This window comes from Buceros rhinoceros, unplaced genomic scaffold (assembly GCF_000710305.1).
Source record: "Buceros rhinoceros silvestris isolate BGI_N320 unplaced genomic scaffold, ASM71030v1 scaffold10810, whole genome shotgun sequence".
Taxonomy (NCBI): Eukaryota; Metazoa; Chordata; class Aves; order Bucerotiformes; family Bucerotidae; genus Buceros; species Buceros rhinoceros.
In genome coordinates this window covers 1-27371 of record NW_010387898.1, presented here as the reverse complement: position 1 = coordinate 27371, position 27371 = coordinate 1, and the positions used below count along the sequence as shown (strand labels likewise).

Genomic DNA, 27371 nt, shown 5'->3' with positions numbered 1-27371 from the left:
AGTGAAAATACAGGGTGGAGTTAGATATGACCCTTAAAAGTAGAGAACAACAGGGAAAAAATGCATTTTGCTAGATTTCTTTCTGGCAGTAAACTTGCCAGTCTCTTGCACAAATTCTCATCTCTCTCTGTGATTCTTTCCAAGGTTCTCTCTTCATTACAATCCAATGTGTCCCAAGTCCACCAGTGTGGTGTAAGCTCTGCAAAAGATAGCTAGTGTGCTTCTTCTGGCCAGTGGAGATGGGCCTCTCTCTGCAAACCATCACACCTTATAAGGAACAGTGCTAGTGTCTTCTGCCTCCTTATCCTGCAGAGCTGAGCAGGTTCTAGCCCCTTCTCTTTCCTGATGGCTGCACTGATCCTTCAGCAGTAAGCCATTACATCTGTCAAAGTCTGCAGCCCACACTTACAGGGAACTGAAGAGGTAAGGTTGGCTTGTTGACAGAAAGAAAATATTTGGGAGAAATTTAAAAATAAACACACAAATTCATTTTTATTTTATTAATTTACTTGCAAATGAAGTAGCAGTTATCAGCTAAACTACTGAGTATGTATATAGTTGTGGGGGGTTTTTTAAACTGCTCAAGTATTTGGGTCACAAATCAGAGGATCTTGATGAAAGGTAAAGAGGAAAGTGTTTTTAAAGCACTTAAATGGGCAATTGGGGTAATCCTGAATGTTAGTTAATATAAGCATTCACATTTGTCATCTTTTTTTATGCAGTACTCTTTGGTCATTGGAAAAGTGCTTTTTATTATGTTGAAAGTTTTCTAGGCAAGAGGATGCATCTAAACTTCACTTTCGGGTTATGAGGACATTTGACATGTGCAGTAGGTGAGGCCATATGAGAGTTTACACTGCAGACAGTTGTGTGCCAGGCAAATGAAAGATTCTTTGGTCAGTGTTTTTACTAACCTTTCTGTCATGTACACATTGAGTGACACATTTGGAAAGTCATCTAGCTGCTGTTTTAGCAAATGGTTTCTTTCCAGAGGGAGAATCTTGTTTTCTGGATATTAAAATAGTAATGGAACTGAGATATTTGCTTAGATTGGCTTTTCTGAAATATGATGTGTCATATCCTAATGGCACACTAGGTCAAGTTCTAAATTTCAGTCCTTGCTTAAGATAGTGAACAAACTGTTTCCAGAAATAAGTGGATTTGTATGTTCCTGTTCATATTACTTGAGTTAAGATCATTAGAAGAATTGTGGGGTTTAATGTACAATATGTAGGATTTATCCATTCTTTCTTAAAAAGTGCCAGATTCTTTACTGAACTGTGTGACCACATTACTGTTTTATGTGCAGCCAGACATTTTCTTTTTCTCAGCTGATTATACACAAAGAGAATAAACAGTCATTTTTTCTCCCTTTTTTTATTAATTATGCTGAGGCAGCTGGATAGAGGAGTGCATCTTGCTTTTGGCTTCTGAAGGAAAGATCTTTCTTTTTTTGTTCGGTGTGCTGAGCTTTATATAAGGTTATTCTCCAGTCATGATTATATATGGTGATTACGAATCTATCCTCTCTTCCAAAGGGTCACACGTGTGATCTCTGGTCGGTAGGGAGAAACTCACGCTTTTGACCTTTCTGTCTCTTCGGACCCATTAGTTGTTGGACGTAGTAGTGCTTCTAAAATTGCTTAATTGTTCCAAAGAGATCGTTTGTGCTTACTCCATTATTGTTATTTGATGCTGACTCTCTACACACTGCCAAAAGCCCATGGTGTATTACATTTTTATTGTTATGTAAAGCAGCTGTAAAACAAACAATGTGGTTGTGTAAGTGTATTTGAAATCTTTGCTATTGGCTACTTCATTTTTTCCTTTCATGTCTCTAACTTTCACGTTTATAGTTTTGCCACCACAGGGAGCTAATGAAAAGCAAACATATAGAATGTTTGTTTAAAAATAATAATATTACTATCCATGCACAGATTCATGGTGCTTCCTTATTCTTATTTATTATCCTGTTTTACACTATAAGAAGAGCTAGGGCTTGGGTGCTATTTTGGTGGGAGTATTGGCAGGGAGTTGGTGGGGGGAGGGGGTGGGCAGTCTTCTCCGTGCTTTGGATTGAATGTTACAGTCCTCTGATTTTAGGAAACTTCAGCAATTGTAGAGCATGTGAGTATATAGTAAACAAAGAAAGGACGAAGATAAATAGATGTGCAATAAGGCACTGATCTTGATGAGGAACTGGTTTGGTTTTTTGTTTGTTTGGTTTTTTGTTCTTGCATCAGTCCCATGTGCATTTTTAGCACGCTCACAGGATTATGAAAGGAAATTTATTTTTGTATGTTCAAGTTTCTTTTTACAAGTAGTACTGAAGAAGACAAGGACTTAAATTATCATATATTTTTTACTCTTTCTTTTGGTACGTAGTAGAACTGCCTGTCTCAGGAGGAAAATTATGAAATGTGTATATTTATTAAGGGTCTGACTTTCAACACTAGCTGTTTACAGTGAGAGTACTTGTTGAGGTGATGAGTCTCTTGATCATTCTTTGCCCTAATGGGAGAAATGTGTAAAAACAGCTCAACAGCCACTGGGCAGCCTCTTTCACAACTTTTCATCCGTGTTGGTCGCAGCTGCCAAGACGTTTTTAATAGGCAGACTTTTTCTTAGTTTGAGCTATTTTTCTACTTTAATTGGAGCTTGCCTAGCTTGGGTGCTCTTTCCACTCTATTCAGGAAGATACCCAAACTCAGTCGCCACTGAGACAGAGCTGCCTTCCTTCTGTATCCTGTGCTGGGGAGGCGTACCTACTTGTTGGGGGTCTGCTCGACATGGATTAAAGGGACAGAAACAAACTATAAAGATTAGAAGATGCTCAGGAGGGGCATGTGTATTTGGATTTTGCCAACATTTAAAGGTAAATCCCTTGCAGTAAGGAAGGCTCTAAATAGTGCCTCTATATGTGTTTTGCAATGGGTGAATTGTTCAAGAAGAGTCAGAATATAATACAGATGCAAGACCTCAACTGTAAAATAAATGAATTAGGTTTTACCTTGGTTCCTATTTTTTCTACCATTTCATTTTGCAAATCTTAAGGTAATTAATAATTTACAAATTTAAAAATTAGATACTCTCTAGATATTATGTGTACAATAGCTCTAAGGGAACAGTGTTACATGTGATTTGCTTTTTGTAGTGGTGTGTTTAGAGCATGCATGAGTGTGCAAACATCCTTTTTGCACTCAGCAGAGTCCACCTGTGAAGGGTTATTTGTCTTTACTTTTCCCATCCCAAATGCATAAAAATAGCTGTATGAAAAAGAATTATTGTAAAATGAACTTTCCTTTTCTTCATCATTTAACTTGACTTGCAGAAGTTGATAGAGTACACATTTTTCTGAACTCTGAACATTGCATCATCCAGGAGAAGCACACATGGGAAAGTCTCTTAAATGCAGGCAAAACAGACTCCAAGGGTAATGCTGCCTTGCCACAGTTAATCCCAGTGGTATAAAGGGTAAGGCCAAACTTCTTGGCGTGATCAAGAGCAAAAGGTGTTAGCTGGGATCAGTGCTACAATATTGTGTATTCTTGTCATCTTGTAGCAAAAATGATAATACGATTCTAGATCTGCTATTGACTGTGCGTGTTCTGAACAAATATCAAAGCAAAGTGGTTGAAGTGGGCTAATTCTTTTATGAGTCTTGAGTGCACTTTATTATTGCAGTGGCAGTAGCAGTTCATTTTAACTGCCACTGAACTGAGTTAGTACAGCTGTAGAGGTGTACAGATTTCCTGTGTGTGTGTGCATGCATGTTTGCATGTTTATACACACATGCATATATACTCAGATTTTATATATGAAATAGTGTGCTCAGGAATATATATGAAATATATATGATCGTATATATATAATATATTTATGATATAGTTCATATATGAACTATATATGAAATAGTATAATCAGAACTAGATATAACTCTACCTTTGTCACCCAAGTTTGTTGAAATATGTATGGCATTTTTAGAAAACTCAATCTGAATGTCATCACACTCAATTAGGACACTTCATTTCGTATTTCACCTACCTGGGTTTCCTTTTCCGTCCAATCCTTCTGCCGGCACGTAAGAACTAACCGTGCTCTCCATAGCAAACTGGTGGCTTTCCCCCGGTATTTGCAGAGTTTTGACTTAGAAAAATAAACTTCTTAACTGTGTAAGAACACTTTATTTGTTTAATAAACTGTTTCATTGTTGAAAATACACCTTTAAAAAGACCCGTGTCATTTGAATCAGATTGTTGTTGGCAAGAGTTTCTCCGCTCCAGAAATTTGTTTACAAATCCTCAAAGCTGGTCACATATAGCTGATGCCTTCTCACTGTAACTACTGTATATTAATGATTGTGATGTAAAGATCAACAATCCCACGATACTGCAAAATGAAGCATTGTCGGGTAAGAGTATTTTTTGCTCAAGTATACCGTCATTTCCATTAAACATAAGAAAAATGAGATTATTCAAAATGAAGCGGCTGTCATCATCATCATCATGGCTTGGCTTCGCGTGCAAAGATCTGGGAAGGGCTTTTCCCACGCTCACTGCAAGCAATGAGTGCACCCTTCGGGCCAGTGCGGTGGATTTTTTAGGTGAGGCGCAGCATGCGTGGAACTGGCTTCAAACTTTACACCTGAGGTTCATCTGCCAGGGCCTAGCGAGCTTGGATGGGGACAGCGAAGTCCTCGGGTCGTAGGTTTGGTTAGAGTATCCTTCTCTTAGATGATGGATGCCTTACAGGGCTAAATGAGCTCCATCTGCCCGGGTTTGGAGTCAGAGTTGTCCTTCTCCTAGGATGGCTGCCCGAAGGCTAGTGAGCCCATCCTGCCCGTGGACACTCTTTGTCGGACCCTTCAGCTGAGACCTGTCTGGCTTGGGAGACCCCACCGGAGGCACATGCCACCCCCAGCAGAGCTCTCAACCTCACAAGGGCACGCAAGCTCCTTCCCCACGGCAAGGGGGTGCCCATGAAAGAGCCGTGAAGTGGCTGTAGCCCTCATTTAAGTAACATAACATAAAAGGACTGTTATCTTGGACTTCTCAGATCCACCAGTTTCGTATTTGTCCTGAATTACTTTCAGGTATTTTCAGGTGCTACTTTCTGGTAGTGATTTTCAGTACCTAGCCTGGGAGAGAGTTTGAACCAAATTCCTGCAAGCATCTTTCAAGCATGCTCTATGCACACTTGACAGGTGACTAAGATGTCATACAGAAACTGCCAGAATTCTGACGTAAATTTTTTCTGCATTCTGTGGTTTTATTTGGCTGATGTGACAGTAGTTTGGACGCAGCTAACTGCAGCAGTGTCTCAGTCATTAGAAGGTGAGGAAAGTTGGAGTTGGGCTCAGGAAAAGACAGTAAGTGCAGGCTAGTGTTAGACCTGGTAGTAGGTAACCTTTGCATTTAGGAATCAGTCCTACAGCTGAGGTAATACAAAAGCTCTGTCGTTTCTCCGAATTGTCCTTTTCTGTTCTGCAATAACTAAATCAAGCAAGGTTTCCACAGAAATTCTAACACCATCATCATCTCTCTGTAATCCAGTGAAGTCCCTCTGAAATCTACTTCCACTGCTTTTATAAATTTAATGCCTCTCCATAGAGATCCCTGTTTTATGAAGCATCTCTGTTTTATTAAATGCTTTGGTTGAAGTCATGCGTGTGTTTGGTGCAACTTTCACCCAGATAATGGTATTTACACAAATATAGAGGTACACTCTTCCTGCCAGTGCCCAGAAATGTCATTGCAAAACTGTGGCATTGATCCCTTTTAAGCCATTCATCCATGACCCTGATGATGGCACCTGAGAACTTGCTTATGCACACAGAGTAAGCTGGAACTGTTGACTGTAACTGCTTCTACAATGAGGTTTAAAATAGCATGCTGAGTATGTGTGATATCAGGGGGTTGCGTGACATTACATGATAGGTTCTCTGTTTTTGCTTTTTTTTATTATCCCTCTCCCACCCTAGCATCTTCAGCCATATGTACTATTTTTCATTTGATTATTGAAATTATTCATTTTCATTTGGTCTGTGACTTCAAATGTAGATGTACCACCATTTCTTAATGCCTTTAGTATTCATTTTCTCATGTTCTCTCATAAGCCTCTTGCCCAGAGTTCATAAGTTTGAGGTTCTTTACTTCCTTTACTTGTTAATCTTTCTCTGATTGTCCTAGTAAGCAGGTGAGTTTACTCTGGAAGAGCACATTCAGGATGAAATACTTCAGTCATTTATTTAACTGTTAGGTTCATGCTGCACTGAGTACTGGTGTAGAAGAAAATAAACTGAAAACATCTGTTTTCTTTTTCTCATAACAGAAGAACAAAGGGATATGGTCTATTGAAATAAAAGGTGACAAATATGAGAGTAATAAAAAAGAAGGTATTCTATGTGTCTTTCACACAAATAATTAGTCTATGGAGCTTACTGTCACAGAAAATTACTGAGACCAAGAACATAACAGAATTTGAAATAGAATGGGGCAGGCATGTGGCTGCCATGAATGTTCAAAGTCAGTCTTACTAGTTATGGTGATTTGGGAGCAATATTAAACCCATGCTCCTAGGCTTAAGCAAGTTTATCTTGAGATGTGTATTAGACAACTGTGCTTGTTTTGTGTTCCTTTGAATTAAACTTGCCTGTAGGCAAAAATGTACTTGAATTCTAAACATTGCGTGGGAATCTTCTTGTGTGATGCGAGCCTCTATATATGCAAGCATTTTTCTCCCTCTCTTCTTCCACATACCAACATATGCAGCTACCTTATATCTCTTTGGGACTGGATAGACTCCTCACATGTTTTCTTTGTCCCTTTCCAAGACCCTATTCCATATCAGCCCATCCCAGGAATGACTATCATGCATCATGTCTGATCAGGTTGCACAGGACTCCCAAAAGAAATGACCTACAAAGTGAGCGGTAGAATCTGACAACTTATGAATTATAACTACATACACAGAGCAAGAGCCATACATTGATTAAACTTGAGTATGCTGTGATGAGTGAAATCACTGGTTTTCTGTAAAGGAAGTGATGATGGTAGTAGGTTCTTCACCCTGTCTTGGCTTTTTAACAAGTGGCACTTCAAGTTAGGGAATTAATTCCACAGAGTGGATAAATATCAGGAGTGAAGTAATAAATATGTTAAAAGGTTTGACTGTTGTAGTTGACATTTATGCTTGCAAATCTCTGCAGGGCTTTAAACCACACAGTTCCTATGTGCTGGGGCCAGGGAGGATAAATATCTTCTTGATATGTTAAAGCGTTTTTAAAAATAAAAAACCCACTCCAAAATAGCAAACAAAAACCTCCAAACTAACAAAAAAACAACAAACCCACATATGTAGTATAAGAAAGAAAAGAAAAAAGTAACTGAGCAATGGCATTAGAAACAATAATTAGAAATCCGTGGGCATTCATGAAAATATTTCTGATCTTGAGATTCTCTTATTGGGATTTTAGGAAAGGCAATTTGAGTAAACCATGGGGCTTTAAAGGAAAGAACTTAAAATGTCTCCTGTAGAGGAGTTTAGCTCTCTGGAGAGCTGTGTGCATGCCTTTGCAAGGTTCTGCTCTTCCATAATTGTCTAAAAACTACAGCCAGATTAATGACAGAAGCAGAGCTTGTTCCCTGTTCCTGAAATGCTCAGCAGCAGCATTGATTGATAACAAACTCTTGAGAGTTTATTCTTCCATAAAGAATACGCCATTCTGTCTTTTTGAAGGATGCTTTCAGAAGTGTTCTTTGCTGACGGTAAGTGTGGGAATGGGGAACGCTGTAATTACTGAGGGGGCTAAGTGTGGTGAAGCAAACCCCAGTCAAAGTGCTTTGCAGTAGTCTGGCTTTTGCAGTCACTGCTGTGGTTTTTTTACAGGTTGCCAAAAGAGATTTCTCTGTCCTTCCTTGCACATGAATTTGTTCTGCTGAATTTGATGGCAGTTTTGTCATTGGCTTCAGCTAGTACTGCAGCAGTAGTGGCTTCTAGAAAGACACTTGACAAATGTCTCGTCTAACAGGACAGATCTTTAACAATGCTTGGCCTGCTGCAAACTTCTTAATTTGAAAGTAGGAAAGAAACTTACTCTTTGCTAGCTTAGTGGCCACTGAGGGCATACCTGTAATGATAATTCTTCCCATTTTGAAAAAGAAAGGGCAGTAGGTTTTTCTGCCATGTGAATAAGAAAAAGGCTTTTCCGTCAGCTTTTGGGTCCACTTAATCTCAAAACACATATTGGAAAAGTAGGTGGATTTTGGAGAGGAGGGATGGACATTATTCAAAAAGAAACTGGAGAAGTTCTTATGTGAAGACACAGGGATTGTTTCCCTCAGAAAATGGATGAAATATTTATTTTCCTTATTTTTATTCACTAGCAAAAATAGACTGGAAACTTATTTTTCTCTGTCTTCTAGTTCAAGAACAAAGACATATGGAATGAGATTAAAAGATAGAGAAATTTATTTAATTTTCACAGAATGAAATTAGACACAGATATTCTATGCTGTATTGCTTTGCTGAAGCCAGGAATTTAGCAAGCTTCAAAAAGACTCAGTTTTCTATGGAGGACAAAACCAGACAGAACTACTACAGCTTATTGATAATACTGATTTCGGAAAGGAACTAACAGATGAGGCTCAGTCAGTTACTGCTCAGGATGTTGCTAAGGTAGGGGAAAGCAGAAGACCTGGCCAGAGCTTTCTGAAGCCCATCTCTGCCCCTTTTGACACTGGAAACCAGTGAGAGACAGGGTGTTGGAATAGATCAGATTCAGCCTGGTGATTTCCTGTATTTCCTATAATAAACTAGTAGAGGAACAAAATTCTGTGACAAAATTTGCATTTGACCAAAGTCTTTGTAGTAATGCTACTTGTGTTACACCAATGGGTGGACTGAACTCTATTTTAACATTGTTTTAAAAGGGAAAACTATGTTTAGAAAAGATCTTTGTAAGTCGTGTTATAAAGAGGTTTGTGTATTATGAAGCACACATTCCTATGTGTGTATATATATGTGCAACAAAAGCACCTTTAAGAGTACTTTCCAAAAGTATTTCCCCTGATGTCTTTGATACTAATTTGAATTAGTATCTCTCTCAGAGAACTGAGTCTTAAAGCTGAAAATGAGTGCACACATACTTTGGTGTCTTATTCCAGTACTTGAGATTAAGGATGACTTTGCCTGATGTAGTATCATTAACTCATGGCTTGAAAATTATGTGTGTAACTTGTATTTTTACATATATTTTTACAGAGTGAATTAAAAGATTGGTCTAGTATTGGTTAGCTTGCTACTCTGTTAATGGTACTAGTGTTGGAATTATTTTTTTGTGTTTAATCTGCTTTACTCCTCTGTGACAGGCACAAGCTCAGCAGATAAGAATTATTTTCAGTTAGTTTGCCATAACTGGCAAAAGGAGCTGTCTCATCATAACGTCTAATTAACTTTGATTAAAAACACAATATAAAATAAAAGTTAATAGAAGTCTTTTAAAGGCGGGAGCATTAGCTGCTTTTGGAATTTATTCTTACTGATGAAGGCTATTTGTGTGTACTCTAAGGGTTTTATTTACTGGCCTTTCTGAACTGAGATCTTGACATAGAAACTTAAATGAAGAAACATCTCTTTCTTTCTTTATCATGAAAGTTCAAGTGGGATTGCCTAGACTGCCTGAGGAATTGCCTAACATAGTGTAAATGTATTTACACTGTAAACATATTGCTGTTTGAACATCTTTATTTCACTAAAAGGAATATTTGAAATGCCTTTGAGTGAGAAAATCGAAGTGAATGAAGCTGTAGTGACTGTAAAAATGTAATCTTTTTCTCAGTTCTTACAGTGCTTTTTCCCACCTTCTTACCCCAAATACCTGTGATTGATTTATCATAGCTAATGATAGATTTATTTCTCTTCTTATGTTGTTTTGTATGTAAAATTATATCAAGCATGGGTATTAAGGCTTCTTCCAGGAGTTTTGCCATACTGCTTTATGCTGTTGGGCTGGTTTTGTATTTGTGCCTAATTAGAAGTGACATGTTCCTTTTTTCTTTGAAAATTAATAACGTAAAATTGGGTGCAAACTCTGTCTCTGTGCCAGTTCCACAGTTTTGTGGGCATGGCTATTTATTTTCTGTTGCCATCTGTATGGAAATGGTAACAGCATAACAAAAGAGCTGCACGGCTCTCAAAACATACCCAGGAACTCTCTGCTAATCTTGCCATTCTTGTTTTAAGGTGTTACTTGTAACAATTCTCAGGTTAAAAGGTTAGAAAACGTAAACTGCTGTCTCTGAAACACTTGCACGTGTCTGTGAGCTGTGCTTTACTCCTTCGGTCTATGTGAAAGGCAACGGAAAATCTTGTGCTAGCACTACTACCAATTAAATATTAACGACATTCAAGAAAGAGATGAGAACTTTTACTAAATGCCGTAGAGATCCTTCTCTGTGAACTTCATCAGCTGAGCTCAAAGTTTATGAGGAAAATATGTCTTTTTTTAAGGACTAGAAAATCCTCCCTATCATGGCAACATACCTGAAGTGTTATTTAGTGTCAGTGTTTTCAGCTTACTACAGTGTGAACTTAGAATGATTCTTTTTTTGTGACAGTGAAAGGTTTAAACCCAGAATGCTAGTGATTAACTGAAGGAGTAAAATTTCCAAGCCGTGTGGGACCAGAAATGATGTTGAGGAAAATGCCTCGACTTCTTGTGCTCGCTGGCAGTTCCCTTTTACCTGCCTGATGTGGACCTCTGTCAGTAGAATTTAACTGCTACCCGTGGGTGTTGTCTTTCCAGCTTCTTAAATTGTCGATAAGTCTCTCTTCAGTGGAAATCGGGAAGGAGCAGACACCCCTTTTGGCTTTCATGTCTGTGAACATGGCATGCTTTTTATAAAACGTGTAAGTGATGTAATGCTGTAAGCTGAAATTCTTATTGCCTGGTATTTCAATGTCTTTAATGTTTCCTTGCATTCAGGAGACAAAAATGACATGAAGTGAAGGCATTGGGAAGTTTGAAACTAAGTGATGTGGGGTTTTGGTTGTTTGGTTTGGTTTGGGGTTTTTTTTTGGTTTGGGGTTTTTTTTTTGTTTTTTTTTTGTTTTTTTTTTGCTTTGGGGGATGTTATTTTAAGTCAATTGCCAAAGAGGGTTCTGGAGGGAAAAAAAATGGTTCGTGAATGACTATATCTGTCCTTCAAGTTAAGGCGTGCAAGTTGGCCCCAAAACTGCATAAATGATTTAAGAGCACTGCTTAATCCTCCTGTGGCTCCTAATTTGGATTAAGTTTCATGTTCCTAATACATTGAAAAGAAAAAAAAAAAATGAACAAAATTTTAGAAATCCACCACAAATGCCTTTCAGGCTATCCTGAAGCATGTGGATATGCTATTAAAAAAAATTAACAACCCATTTTTGGTTTTGTATCCTGTGAAAGATTTTTTTTTGTTTTTCAAGCCCTTACCCTCATGTCAGTTTCAGAATAATATTTACAGATGTATCTGCTGCAACAGATGCTGGTAAGTTGTTGTAACTGCCTCCTGTTTGCAACTATGACCAATGAGAACAACTTGCATGGTATATAAACAAGTTTTAGTGACCGTTAATGTAGTTCGCTGGCAGCTCTGCTGTATTAAAGTGCAGGTAATCTTGTTTTACATAGAAAATGGTAAACTGTCATCTTCGATAAAATTTCTAGTCTTTGCCTGTCATTTCCAAACTCAAAGTCAGTGTTTTCAAATTACTTTTGTGCTAGGCAGCTTTGATAGTTTAGAATTGTGAAAATCAGGAGAAATGCTCTGGGTAGTACAGCGTAATTGAGAAGGATTTGTTGTTGTTTTGAGAAGAGTAACCAAATTTTGTATTGCCGTTGGGTGATTTGTGTAATTTTCCTGTTATCACCTTGCAGTGAAATAGCTTGATCCAAAGAGAGTGATCTTGATTTATTTGGTGAATGGCAAGGAAAGGAAGTTAATGTAAGGAGTTTGATGTAGGTAAAGGAGAAAGGGATGACAACCAGATTGGATTTTTTTTTCTTTCTAGTTTCATGTATTGTTAAGATATGCCCTTCGAAACATAGTATATTTTTATTAGCAACATAATGTTATCGTATCAGCATTGGTATGCTGATGGAAAGCAATAAAACAATGTGAAGGCAAGACAGTGGGACGACAGGTTCTCTAGTGAAGTCATTTTGACTCTACCTATCCTTGATCTAATGGGAAAGAGACTGTTGATGTTGATTGGCTGATGAATTTATTTTAATCTGTAGAATGTTTTTAGGGCAAATTGTTTGGTAGTAGGTTATGGGACAGGCAGATGAGCTTTGGAGCATGTGGTACACAAGCAGGGGTTTTTTTTCTTAGATAATGTTGTCTTGAAAATTTAAAATTGCATATAAACTAGCAATCTTAAAATACTGCATCATCTCTTCTGAGTACAGACTTTAAACAGAATTCCTGTAGTTCAGTGCAAGAGAGATGGTAGTGTATCTCCAGTCTGGCAATGCATTCTCTGCCCTCTTTAAAATAGCCCTTTTCTTGCCCATGGAAGTAAGAAAGCTAGCTGGAGGAGACAGTTGGGTGAAGCCATAAGAGCCATGTCCTTACTAGTCCGAGGAAGTTTGAAATTCTTGTCCGCTTTCAATTTTCAGCGTAGCAGAGGCATCTTGTCAAGTGTTACACATCATCCTTAACCTTCTGGGGCCAGTTTTCCCAAGCTGATTTGTAGCTTGTGTGCCCTTTCAATCTAAGTTATTTAACATATGCATTTCTTGATTTACAACATCACTAGTTATAAAGCAATCAATAGGGCAAAATGATGATAAAGTCCAAGATAACCAGTCCACTATGTTATCTCAATACTGGATAGTTAGACTTACAAATTAGATGGAATTTTTTTTTTCCCCCTAAACAGGGCAAGAGACTTTTGAAGAGACAGAAGCCTGCAGATCATGTGGGTCCAAACTTAGCAGTTTTACAATTGATGTAATACAGAGTGCCTAAATATTTATGATGCACTGGGCTTTTTTTATTTGTTTATTGAGAGCACCTTTCATATTCCCACACTGATATGGACAGGACAGGACATGGGCATGAAGGACAGAAACAAATGTAGGTGCCAGCTTGATTCTGAAATGGCAGGTTAACTGTGGTGGATTTCTGTTTTCCGTAGTGGCTACAACCTGGTGTTTAGAGGAGAGCCCTCTAATCATTCGGTGTCCGCAGTTAGGGCTGCTTAGCCCACAGTTAGAGGGGGAGGGGGGCATTACTGAACTGCTTTCTTGTCAGAGGGGGTAGTTTCTTTTCCACATGTGAAGAACCTACTGTGTCCCCAATAAGTGCCAGCAGGAAGCAGAGGTTTTGTTTTCTTTTGAGGAGTACACCACATTTGAGACTGGTGACATAAGAACTTTCGTATGTATTAACAGTATAGATTCTCTTTTATTGTCTTTAAATACAAGGCTGATAATTTGATGCTAGACAACCACTTCAGGAGTATGTTTACTTTATGAAAATATTAAAATTACAGAAACAAATAGGTTTACTAGTTATATTTCTATAGTAACTTCCAAAAACCTGTTGGAATGTGAAGAGGGTCCAAGCAAATGGTGTTGTTGCAAAAATGGTGCATTCTTGAAACTGCCTAGTTTTGCTTTCCAATTGTAAATTACACATCTGTGCCATAAATACTAAATTTGGAAATGAGGTCTGATGATGTGAAGGAATTTCTGACCCCATGTTGGCAGCTAATAGTCCAGTTGACAAATGGCAGGAAGGAAACTGATGTAAAAATAACACAAGGTTAAGCTGGCAGAGCACAGTTTCTACCAACGCATCATTTTGCCATTTTAAATGAGTCGTTGCTAATTGTTAGGGAAGTCAGGTTCTCTTCTACTCTTTTCCAATTTGTTTTATTGTTTCTTGTGCAGGGTGTTATTTAACAGGAGATGCAAGGTCAAATGTAAGCCAGTACATTTTAATTTATTTACTTTTTGGTCACGGTGTCAAGCTGTAACTATGAGGAGAAAAAGAATGCAGATGTGTATACAATGAAAATAATTTCATTGCCTACATAGTTTGGCATTTTCTATATTACTGCATACTGTACATACTAAAGCCACAGACTTGCAGAAGCAGCCTGTCTGCAGTCGTGTTGGATAGTAAAACTGTTGCTACATGTGGTGGGACAAACTTCCAGTGCTTTGAAGTGGAGAAGGATAGGAAGAAGCCACTGCAAAGGGAAATGGAAGCCCTTGAGAGGTGAGCAGGCTGGATTTATTTTCAATTTTTGAACCAATGCTAAATAGATTCGCTTCTCCTGAACTTTTTTATGAGGACTTGTTCCTAAATTGAAGTGATTATTGTTAAACTAAATAGAGCTGCAGCACACTCCTGAGAGTATCGTGTCTCCTTCTGACCTCACTGTTAACTGAGATTTTATTTTAAATCTTTGAAGCCTGATTTAAAAATCAAACTCTGCAGTGAAATTGTTCAAGAGGTTTGGTCTTTTCACCGAGTAGTTTAGTAGTAACTTCACAGTAATATTTTGCAGAGACAGAAATATTTCAGGTGAAGGTCCTCAATTTGTGAGTTCTCCTGGGCATTTCTCTTCCTGTTGTAATTGCAAAGAGTGAGATCTTGGCAACGATAAGGCTTTTAGTTGTGTGATTTTATTGCCAAGTGGTTTTTATATAAACTGGAAAACCTAGTCTTTTTTTTTCCCACAAAGAAATCCCCCTGAAACAGTTTTCCTTGAAGTCTCATAAATCCCTGCATAACACCTTATCAGCTCCATTATCAGAGCTATTTAGTTATTTAGTTCCTTTTATAACCTTGTAAGAATGTAATTCGTTGCACCGTTTATCCTCCAGTTTAAGCTTTGTGCAATTTGTGTGCCATTTTTCAACCCTCCCCTCCCCAGTTTTACATTAGTCTGGTATTTAAGGGAAAAGCTTTCCCAGATGCTAAAACAGAAATTTTGTGCATGCTCGTTTCTGTTGGAAATGTGGTGGGATTTGTAAGGTACTTACCCTTGTGCAATAATATTGTGACTGCCATTTTAACTTTAAGGCAGAAAGTACAGTACCTTCAATGAGTTACAAGAAAAAAATAATATTTACTGCTTTGTAGTTGAAAACCATGCCCCTGGACGTGCATTAGAAGGAGAATTAAGTTGTGTTTTCACAATTTTATAGTTTGGATTGCTGTAGCATATGATGTTCATCTTTGCTCACTTACCTCTCCTTTCCCTCCTTTGCTCCCTTCTTATGTTTTAATTTAAGCCAGCTGCAACTTTTTCTCTTGCTGTCTTTTTCCTGTGTCTTCCATTGAGCTTGTAGGCATTTCACTTATGGTCAATCCGTCATTCTTAGCTAATGTTAACACAGAGGAGCAATAATATAATGTAATATAATGTGTGTAATGACACAGGACAAAAAATATCACTCCGATTCATGTAGTAACGTTGTAATTCAGTGCATTACCTTTAACTTTCCGCAGTTGTCTAGGAGGTGGTTTGTTCTGTTGTGATTTTTTTTTTTCTTCCCCGTTCTTTTCCGGTCATTTCTGTTCTTTGGCTAAAAATTGGAGGCAAAAAAATTATATCCCACTTTCAGACCACTTGGCTGAAAACTGGCAATTAAATGGATGGCCCAAGGTATCATTTTAACTACTCCTGTCTTGTCCGGTTTAATTTCTTCCTAATAACTGTGTAATCTTTTACTGCTTATTTTATAATTGAAAAACCTGTGTAAGTTGGGTACATGAGTCCTTGGATTGCATTGTAGCATGCTTAGCATATAGGGGTCCTGTCTGTGAATGGAGTGTCTCGGCGCTGTATTAATAGTTCATTTTCGTAGCTAAAGCATGTGCAGAATGTGACAATTTATTTCTAAAATTAGAGCTATGCATTAATATGAAGTTTTTGAAGTGACATCGTGGCCAAAGGATTAGTTGCTTTTTTAAATTTGGTTGGTTGGTTTTAACTCTGTTCTTTGACGTTCCCATTTCCTACACAGCTTGCTTAAAGATCTGGAGAGCAAAATTTCTTTGAGTGAGGGAATTTTTAAGTGTGTTTTTTTTTCAATGGCTGAGCTAGGCGAACTGTTCTGCTTCTTTGTAGTCCCTGCACCTGCCTCCCCCGGTGATGTAGGACTTCTGAGGTCCTTTAGCAATCTCTGTGCCAGATTCAGCCTAACAGCATAGGTGAGCAAGCCCAGCATGGATCCACTTGGTGGACCACCAGAAAAGAAAGCATATTTACCCTGAGGTCAGGAATGGGATGGATTAGGAGGGAAAATCAAGGTGCACCAGACCTTCCTATGAGAATAATATGCTGCCTCCCTGCCAGTCAAAATTTCTAATGCAATTTAGGCTTGCATCTTTAAAAAGAAAAGAAAAAAGGAAAGAAGAAAAAAAGGAAGATGGGGAAGAAATGAAAAAAAAGAGACATTGTAACAGTCAGCTAAATCTATCCCAAAGCTGCTTAGGTGGTGTAAGGTGGTGTGTATGAGACTGAGATGCAATTCCACCTTCAGTCATTCACTGTTTCTTACTACACAATAAAACAAACAAGCGAAAGAATTGATGTTGCTATCAGTTTGTACTGCACAGCTTTACATTGGAGATCACTAGATTCTCTGCCACGTTGGAATTCCCAGGCAACATTAGTATGTTGTTTGCTTTCTGATTTGAGCTACATCCCTTGGAAAAGGTCACGTCTGCAATGTTTTTGGAAGCATATTTATTTTTCACAAGTGTGCAACTTTAAGTAGCTTAGCTGCTTGCATCACACTCTTCCTGTCCAGGGCAAAATAGCCTCAAAATTAGAATCTAAGTATATGGAGTAGATGGAGTATGAGTTTGTGGTTTTCTTACTTGTGGTTTTAACGGAAACATATCGTAGTTTTTCATTAGCTGTTATTTACTTCAACATACCATGAAACTGCCCTTTTCACCACCCTGGCAGATAGCAACCTCTGGCATTTTTAAACAACTCTGCTAAATTATTTAGCTTTTAAAGGGAATATATGCCTCTTTGGTATAGCAAGGTATTAATCTAGTGTCTTTAGTGTCAACTAATTTTTGATTCGTTTATCACTACTATGACCTGCTATTGCGTGCTTTCCGTATCTCAAAGAAGAGGAACTGAAGGATTCACCGGGCTGTATTTTCACTAGAGGAAAATCTTGTGTTATCATTTAGTCATCTCCTAGAAAGGACCGGGTAGTTTCCAAATGAACTAGCAAGTTGACATAAATGGCGGGCTCTTTCTGAGTCATTCTGCTGGAAAGTACCAGCAGTGTGTTCCCAGGGATTTTCGTACATTAGTTATATGTGCTGAACACCGAAAACTCCTGCCTTCCCTCTGTGGCATGGGCATGATTTCCCCAGGGATGCCTGGGCAAAGGAGGAAACTGAATTTGTGCACCAAAAATATCAGTGTTGTCATGTAATGTACGCCTGAGGTGGAGAATGTATCTGGCTGGCTTAGCACAAAAAAGTCACAGGTTGGCTGTTCTTGCAGACTGTCTGTCATTGCAGCCTTTTAATACATAAAAAAGGATATGTGTGTGTGTGTTCTTGTCCCTGAACACCTAATCTCTGAGACAGTCCTCTGTTTACAATTGCTCAGCACTGGAAAGCATCTAAGCATGCAGCTGATTTACCTAGGCATCATTTTGCTCCCCAGCCTCTGCTATGGGCATTTCTAATTTACCTCTTTGGTTTTTAAGATGAGAAGGAACATGGTACCAGCCAGTAAAGAGAGGGAGAGCAAGAAAAATTTTTTCCAAAGCCATGCAAAGCTGGCTGGAACTTGGCCCTGGCAGGACTTCGAGCTGGGTTTCACCTGTGCCAAGATTTTCTCTCTGCCTTGCATTTACCAGGAGGATTCAGACCTCTGCTTCTAGACTTGGAAGGTTAGATAGTCCTTGAAGAAAAACTGCCTTGGCACTGGACAGTTTCCTGAAGGCATTACTGTCATAACATCTGTCCAGAGGAAAAGCCAGCAGCAATTTGGAAACAATCAGAGACAGTTGTTACAGTGGGTGCAGAGCATCTTCATTCAGCACATCACTGTTTTTCCACGGAAGAGCAATCCTTGCACTGCTGTGTAATATGTGCTGTCTGATATAATAATGATCGGTTGGTGGTTTTTTCAGTTTTCTTGGATGTCATCTTTTGCTCGGCATTACCCCTCTTTGTCTCATTTGTTTCTTTGGAAGTGAAGAGGCTGTGGGCTATTGAGTTCACTACAGAAAGCTGGCGCACTTACACTCTTGTCTTGCAGTGGAAACAATTTCTATTTAATTGGTTAAAATTTTCTTCCCAGTGGTCATGTTAGGCAGCTTCAAAATGTTGCATCAGTGGATCTAGACACTTAATTTGAGCAGTGGTGACACACATCAGGCAAGGTGGCAGCTGTGCCTGTGAGCCCTGTATCTATGCATCAGTGAATTTGTTCTTGAAGCAGATAATTGCGAGGATTTTAAACAAAGAATGTAATCTTTAACCTTTGACAGTTTTTATATCTCCACCAAAAGTTATTGCTGCTGCACTTGTGCTGTGGTCCAGTATCGTTACTCCCCTATTAAGCACTAGGTCTTCTTGAGCTGCTTGATATTATTACCTAATCCTAATTTAAATCAGAGCAATCATGCACTCTGATGCTGACTTGCATCTTCCTGTTTCAGTCCTTCCTTTATAAGAAATCAATGTTAACATGTAAAAATTGGACATCTACAGCTATTTCACTCTGTTAATTAAATTACGAAAAGCTTAGAAGTTGAGCTTAGGACATCACTGCTAAAGCCTACTGGCATTTTACAAAGACACTGCACTCTATCTACTACTACAGAGGTCTTCTAGCAGTGTATAACCTGTGTGCAGGGATAGCTCTAATTGGAAACCTCATAGAATACAAGAGATTTCTAAGACTATTACAAATAATAATATATTCTTTTTTAAGTCTGTGGGATTCTTTTATTGACAGTCCTTTGGGTTGAAGGTGGAAATGAAATGCAAAATGTTGAAATATTTCTCATTGGTTCTGAAGGCTGTATTCAGTGATCACATGTCACATCTCCTGAGTGCTGAAGTGCTCCCAGTTGGCAGTTCTCATGATATAAATTCCATCAGTAAATTGGTGCTAACAAAGCTCAAGTACCTGTTCTGTTCAGTAGCTCCATCTTTAGGGGAGGAAGGGGAGAATGATCGCCGATGCAACTTGCAGTAATGACAGTGTGTCAGTAGATTGCTAATATGTACATGAAGAGGTGATTCCTTGGAGTGGTGGCTAAGGGTCCCCCAGAGAGTCCTTTTCAGTAAGTATGCACAGTGAAGCTGGTGTCTTTCAAGAGGTGGAGCTGCCTGTCGGAATACAGCACTCTTCCAGTCTAATGCACAAGCAGTAGCTGGAGAGTACTGACTGCCCAAATATATAGACCTGTGTAGGACAGGGACAAGTCATTAAGTTGGAGCGGGATCCCGGGTGTGTTCAGGATAGAATGGCTTTTACTTTAATTTAGTACCGATCTTGAGCTGCACGGGGTTTTGTGTTCTGAGGAGAGAAATCTTTCCCTGGTGGCTGGTGCCTCTCTTTGTAGAGAACCTGTCTCCCTTTATAGCCTTCCTACATGCTTTCCTTCCCCTGGAAGCATGCTTTCAGTCATAGCTTTGCTGTTGTTAAGTATTTAGCACTAACGTTTTGTGAACTTTATAATCTGAGAATAAAATTTCAGGTTTGATAACAGAATTAATTTCCTTTCTCTCCCCTGATTCCCCTGCTCTCAAGAACGTTCACCAGTACTGCAAAGAACAGGGGGAAAAAGCACATCTCTGATCCCTGCTGTTACACTGAGAATTTATGTTTTTGTAGTTGTATTTCTATTTGTAACACTGTTACTAACACCTAGTCATTATTTTGGTTCCCTTCATATTAGTCAAATGCATATTGTTATGTATATATTGAATTTATTGCATGGCTTTCTCTCTCAAGTAGTACTGCTCCATGATTGTTATAATACGAAAAGAGCCTTTTTTTTTAATCGTCCTTCTGTCATATGTTAGCCTTGTTAAAAGAATGGGGAAAGAGCAGCAAGACCAGTTTTCATTGTGTTAGGGATGTTAAAATCAGGCCCCTTACAGAACAAGGGGAGAAGAGATTTCTGAAGTCATAGCACATCCATCGTGGAAAAAGCTGTGTCAGAACCTCACTTTATGCAAAGAGAGTTTTCAGCTCTGGCATCTTACAGATAAAATACTACCATGGCAGCACAGAGAAAGGGGTAGCAATAGAGTCCTAACGCATTAATGGCCTTATGGTTGAGTTCTACCTGGAAATACTCGGTGACATATGACACACTTCAAAATCCAAGTGTCTGAGGATCACAGTGAAACTAATTTTTGACAATTGGATATTGGCATTCTGCACCACCTTTAGTTTGTACTGCTCTTGGTGAGCTGCTGGCAGGTTAGGGAGAATCTAGAGTTAGACAAAGCTGGTTTGAGAAAGCACTATTTTAATTTGACACAGTGATTTTAATTCTTACAAAAGCAGTTCCATAATACAAACAATATTGATAGGATGAGTTCATGTAGCCTTGTTTTAGAAATCAGTGTAGGAAAATTGTGGAAGTGTAGAAAATTCTTACATTCGAGAGTATAATCATGTATTTGGCTTCTTCCAATTATATGATGAGTTTTGGTTTAGCAATAATAGAGCAATATACATTCATTTTAAAGAACACACAAGATTAATGAAAGCAACATAGGTCTTTAATTTACTTAGTATGGTCTTTGATGTGGTAAAGTTTTACTAAGGCTGAATTAGAAGAGCCATTTCTGAAATACAGTAGGAAATTGTTCTATGAAACTTAACTTTTCTGTTGTGTTGAGATTGCGTAGCATGTTTAGGAGTAGTTCTGGGCAATGCTGTTCTTCTAAATGTCAGGAGAGAGAAGCCAAAAACCATACTCCCACCTCTAGTTTCTCAGCTTTGCTAAGCAGTCTGGAACGCTGTAACTCCAGGTAAGATCTCTTGAGATTTTAGGAGCATGCAATCAACTTTTAATCCCTGTCTTTACTTCAGGTGGTGTATGAAGTTTAACACTGAAAATTTTCTTCCATATCATACTTGAAGAATGTAAGAGGTCATATATATATTTGAACTGTGGTAATATTCCTAAACCATTTGGTTTTTTTACCTCTTAGCGCTGGCCCCAAAGGTGATAACATCTACGAATGGAGATCAACCATTCTAGGACCTCCAGGTTCAGTCTATGAGGGAGGCGTTTTCTTCCTTGACATCACATTTACACCAGAATATCCTTTCAAGCCTCCAAAGGTAAGAGATCTCTAGCCGATGTTGTAAATCATGAGCACTCAACAGACCTTAAGAGTAGCAAGCAGTGCAAATGGAATGTAGCCCATCTGAAAGCCACTCTCTTTAAGAACAAGCTTAAGCTCATTTCAGACGTTACATTGGTTTCCAGTAGCTAATGTTAACATAACAGCTGCTTTAGTCCTCTTGATCGCTATTTTAGAGCTTTTTTTCTTTTTTCCTGCTTCTGTTTGTAAAAGGTCCTAAGCTGTGAGGGCAAGCATCAGGATGGGGTGGAGAAACTGAAAAGTAAATAAACCTGGGGAGAAGGGAAGGGGTACAAATACTTTTTCTCAAACCACTCAGTCACCACAAGCATAACAGTTACATGTGTTTTGGCTGCTAGAGTAGCATCTAATTTTTCAGTTTTGTTGGGTACTTGTGTTGTTCACCTGCTTTTACAGTAACAAACTTCTGTAGGTGAGTTATGTTTGTGAGGCTCTTATGTTCCAGTGCTACAAGGCAAATACCAGTGCAAGTGAATGTTGTCTCGTGGTTCACATATTTGGCCAGAGGAAGAGTGTTGGGTTACAAGAAGACTTGGTTGTATACGCACCTCATGTTTGCCTTGTATCTGAAAGCAAATACGTGCATGTTCGAGTAGAAAGTTGCATTGATGTGCTTAACACCATCTTCAGACTTTGCTAGTCTGCAGTAGAAAGGACTTGCCATAATTCAGGCCATCAGTCCATCTCAGCAGAGACAATGCTAATTCATCACAGCAGGCAAATTAATACAAGCTTCCCAAATTAAGGAGATGGTTTAACTGTCCTTGCTAGCGTAACTTCAGGGTTTCTGGTAGTATCTACAGGACCCTAAGTTCTACCCCTAAGCTAGGGCTCCTGTTCACAAGCAGCATGGTCTACATTAGGACATCTCCATGATTTCCTGCCGATGCCTGTCTGTCCCTCCTCCGAGGTTTTCTGGCAGCACAGATGGTTCTCTTGTGTTTTGTGTTAGAATTTAATTCAGTTAATATTTTTATTCATATAATTCAGTTTTTCATTATTTTGATTTAATTAGTTTGCATTGGATAATTTATTGGATAAATTATTCCAGCTGACTAATGCAATATTTTATGTCATGACCCCAGTAAGCATTTAAAGAGGGAGCTTTTACTTTCCCATGTGTGCTTTGCTACATCCGTGCTTTCCATGCTGCAGGTCAGAAGCATTTATCCACCCCCAGCTTATGCAGCCCGATGCCTTACAAGACTGTATCATAACCTGAGACTTGTGGTGTTGAGACACAGCAGTATTGAGGGATGTGCCAGGTACCCTGATGCAGAACCAAAGATACTGTTTTGTACCTCCAGCTCAGCCCAGCTTTCTGCTCTGCGCTTCTGACAGGGGTCTTTTTGCCTTTATCTTTGGATCTAAAGCCTCACCCTGATGAAAGTAAGGGCTGGATTAAAGAAAACAGGCACCACTTAGCGAGGCCTTTAAAGACCAGTTTAGTGGAGTTTCACTGTATTGTAGCAGAGTTGCATTTAAATGGAGTCTTTCATCTAGCAGAACCCAGGCTGGTTTACAAACCACATATATGTATGGAAATAAACTATATAGAGCTTCAGTCACAGTGAGATGGGATGTAGGAGAAAGCATAGCAGTGCTCTGACAGAACATACTTGTGCTGCTTGGGTACTTCAGGTTAAAATGAAGAGCCTTTCTTTTGCTGAGAAACAAAGACTCTTACAGCAGCTCCTGTGTTAACACCTACACTAGTGTTAATCAAGGATAATGTGGAAAATATAATTATGATATTGCTCCTGCTTTATTCCCACTAATTTCTTGATTTCAGATTGCCCAACTGCTTGCAGTGACTGGTGTTAATCAAGGATAATGTGGTGCTCTGACAGAACATACTTGTGCTGCTTGGGTACTTCAGGTTAAAATGAAGAGCCTTTCTTTTGCTGAGAAACAAAGACTCTTACAGCAGCTCCTGTGTTAACACCTACACTAGTGTTAATCAAGGATAATGTGGAAAATATAATTATGATATTGCTCCTGCTTTATTCCCACTAATTTCTTGATTTCAGATTGCCCAACTGCTTGCAGTGACTGATAAATATTGTTTGTGGATCATCTGGAAGTGGTAGGACTAATGTAATTACCATAGCCCTCCTAATTTTTTCTTTTAGGTCAAGAAATGAAGAAACAGCTAGTGGAAACAAAACCCAGTGTATCGTTTTGATGATAAGCACTAGTAGAGCAGTAGAGTGGTTGAAGGTCATTTCAAAAGCCTTGATCTCTGAAAAGATTAAGCTGTTCTAGAGTTAAAGGGCTAGCTTCACTTGAACCTGCCTTGGTAAGCTGTGCAAGCCAGTGGAAGAAAGCCTTTACTGCCTCTTTGAGTCCTTGGTAATTCTTACGAGGGCAGCCCCTGCTTGTGGGCTGCCCCGTGGTGAAGTGCCTATAGTAGGATGTATTTCATAACTTGAAAATGAAATGTCATTAAAGGATTTACCTTCTTAAATAAAGTGAGGTGAAACCGGGCATCCTGGCAGGCTTCCAAGCCCTCAGGAATATGCGTAAAAGAAGGTGTTGAGGTACAGCCACTACTGACAAACGCTGTGTGGTTGACAAGTGTGCTAGAGATGTGTGATGGAGGATCTACAGGTGCAGCCTTTGAAGATTGGGTCTAGCTCCAGTCAAAGGTCTGGAGCAAACTTTTGGGGGAGATTGTTGCTATAGGAGAGCCAGAGGACTGTGCTGGAAGTGATATTCACGGATCCCTGGAAGGAGATAAAGAGGGACTGCACTACTGTGCTTGAGGCTGGAGAAACTAAAGGTCCTAAAATTTGACTTGGAAATGCACTGCGCAGTACAAGGAATTTAAGTGGGAGAAATCTGATACAGGGACAGATACTCTCTCTCCTGTCCTAAATATGTATGATGGAGTTCTTTTGCGTTTATTGAGCATTCCAAACAACGCTTTGAAGACGTTAGCATCAATCTGCTTTTACGTTTTCTCACTTTGTGTGGTATTCTGGTTTTGCCTTTGTTTCAGATAGCAATTAAGTCAGGCAGGTGCTGGGTGGGCCTAGGTTCAGGAGAACCCCGTAAACAAGTATAATTAGAATTTAAGAGTTCAGTACTCTTCAAGGTGATTGCTGTACTCTTTGGTACTATTACAATGGGCGTTTTCCCAAGGGTTACATTATAGTTGGGTTAGATTTCATTTTTTGAGGTGAAAACAGTGTCACGTGTTGACCCGGTGTGTGCTTTGATCATTTGTATTAACCTCTAACCGCTTCCTTCCCCCACATCTGTTCTGCTGCTTGTGTAAATTAACCTCTGCTATCACATCAGGGTAAGGTTGAGATTAGCGTCTTTTATGTCTTCTCAGAAGCTGTGCTTAACTCTGTGTAGTTACAGCATTAATGTAATCTCAGGTGAGACATTTCTGAAGGGTTGCTCAGTTATACTGTATTTTTCTGCTATTCCACATGCTGTTCTCTTGACCCTGAATACATTGTACTACCTTCTAAGTAACTCAGTTTCTCCTGGGTTTGGTCCGAGTCTGCTAGGTTCACATGATTTTGTTTTTCCTCCTTAAGGTGTAATGAGCATTTATTTTAAATTATTTTGGGTTTTTTAAGAGGGCATCTAGTTCCTCCCTCTCTCCCATCTTCATCTGGGTTCCCTGCACAGCTGGCTTTTGTACCATCAGCAAACATTGTCAATGGCAAACAGCTGGACTACATGTGTCTAAAACCATTCCAGTTCTGACTTGCTGTTTAAATGAAAACGAATGGAGGTTTTTGCCAATGCTTTGGTTAGGTAGAGCTCCTCTAACTGCAGAAAACTGCTTTTGGTGCCATGTATATACACCCTAGGGATTACATCTTAAGGTGCCTTAAGGAACAAGGCTGTTCTGAAAATACATGGGAGTCTTCTTTCTTTCTCGTTCCTCTCCTTCATGACTAATAACAAAACATCTTATTCTTAAAGCAAACAGGATTCATGCTTTGTTATCAGTTATTAGTCAGCCGGACTGGGAGACTGCCTACAGGGTATTTAGCTTTTGTGCTCAGAATCAGCATGAACAACTTTCTGTCTTTACAAATTAGAACTCTTGACCTCCTTGTTAATTTGGTCGTTATTGTATCATCTTGGAAATACTCCACACTTCCCCTTCTGGAAGTGTTTAATCTGTTAGAATTATTACCTCACCTACACTGAGAAGCTTTCTTGGAAGGAGACCAAAGCTGCAGGTCAAATAGAGAAATACTGAGCAAGCAGTGAGGCTGGGCTGAGAGCTGCTGAGGAACCCGAGGCAGTGCCATTGCCAGCAACTGCCACAGCCACAGACTCCAGTTTTGCTCTAAACAGTACGGGCTGGGCAGGCTCCACGGAGTCAGACCTGCCCTCTGCTCGGGCTGATGTGCGTGGACTGCAGCCTGACTGCAGGGAGTCATTGCTGCTTTTCCTCTGAGGATTAGATGACCTGGGAAACAAAGGTCATTTTGGTTTCCTACCTGCTATACTTCTTAGGTTCCCTATGTAGAACGCAGCAGGAGTTCTTGGTTTTGGAGCTGCAGCTTGTTGCAGAAGGGGTGGGAATAGGACACATCTCTGCTCTTGCAGACATTTTGCTATTCCCACCCATAATGTGCAAAAGTGTAGGGATTTGGGGGTTGGTTTGTTTCCTTCCTGTCTAAAATCCAAGCAGCTTACAAGGAAAAAAGCAGAATGTCTCCCGAAGTGTGCAGTGTGGGTGTCTACTGTGTGCCGAGTAACTGCTTTCTGTGAGTCCAAAAATAGCCGTGTGCTCTGTGCATCAGGAGCGTTCTTGGGAATGGATGCAGTGCACGGAGACAGACCAGGCACTGACGGGGGTCACCCCAACCCATGCCTGCTCCCCTCTTCCTTTGAGAGGAAGGGTCACAGGGAAAATTTTTGCATCAGAAAGAGTAGAAAATATGAGGGCTAGCTGGCAAGTTCTCTGTGTGGGCTGGTCTCATCTTAAGAAAAAGCCCTAGTGTGTTCTTGTCATACCGCACGCTTCCCAAGAGTGTTTTGCAAATACCCCCATGACCTATAAACAAAGAAATTTGAGGGTGTGGATAGCTGACAAATTTTGAGGGTTTAGGGCATGAACCCACCAGCCTTTATTCATGCACATAATCCTAATCCATGCAAGCTCAACCAAATTCATTGCTGTTCATCCATTGAGTCAGAGCAAGGCCTTTCTGCAGGTCACATTGTATTCTCCTGAAAACAGCTTGTGGTGCTTTTGTTTCCCTTCTGGGTAATTTCAGTGGCAAGCTGCCTGGCTCATTGACACCTCCCAAATTTGTAAATAATAAAACCTGACCCGCTCCCCTGAATGCGGAGCTCTTGGATGTGCTGGGAGCCATGATTCCATGTGCCCTGGCCTATCTGCGGGATTCTACAAGCCCTTGGGAGCCCAGTGGGAGAAAAATGCTGGTATTAAAGCCCCAGGCACCTTTGCTGCTGTGAGCAAAAAGACAAAAGCTAATAAAAGTTGCTTTAAAAAAAATGAAAAAGTAAACCTGCCCAGCCTGAGTCTTCCAGTGGCGATAAGCACCCAAGGTTGGGAGGGTGGCCCTTGTTTTGCAGGGGGTTGGTGGCTGCGGTGTCAGTCTCGGGGCTGCACTGAGGCCGCAGTGATTCGCCCCAGAGCTCTGCTGCATCACCCACGGTCCACGTCTTGGTTCCCTTTCCTTTGGACAGGAAACCTGTGCCATGTTTAACACTGCTCCGGTGCACTCGGCGGGGCTAGACGTGGTCCAGCCAGCCCACGTGCTCGTCAGACTTTCATCTATTTTTTTATTTTAAATCAGGCTCGCTCTGATTTGCCTCCGGCATCAAAAACGTCCTCGGCCGTATCCTTCGTTTTGCCCTGGAGCTACCGCTGGGAAAGGCCTTTTTGGTGCACGGCGGCTGCGGCCGGCTGAGGAGGGGGTGTCGGGGAACCGCTGGGGAGCCGGGCCGGTCCCTGCCCGCCGGAGAGCGGGG

At 39.8% G+C, this 27371-nt stretch overlaps 1 protein-coding gene across 1 annotated transcript in view; it reads left to right on the top strand.

Annotated features, from left to right (window-relative positions):
* The window catches only part of LOC104495522 (ubiquitin-conjugating enzyme E2 E1), a gene marked incomplete at its 3' end in the record, with an annotated part of 35693 nt that extends 14342 nt beyond the window's left edge, over window positions 1-21351 (top strand). Inside the window, exon 3 of the mRNA XM_010138536.1 lies at window positions 21219-21351. Within this exon, the coding sequence (XP_010136838.1) occupies window positions 21219-21351 (133 nt within the window). The remainder of the gene's footprint in view (window positions 1-21218) is intronic.
* Between the last annotated feature and the right edge of the window lie 6020 nt (window positions 21352-27371).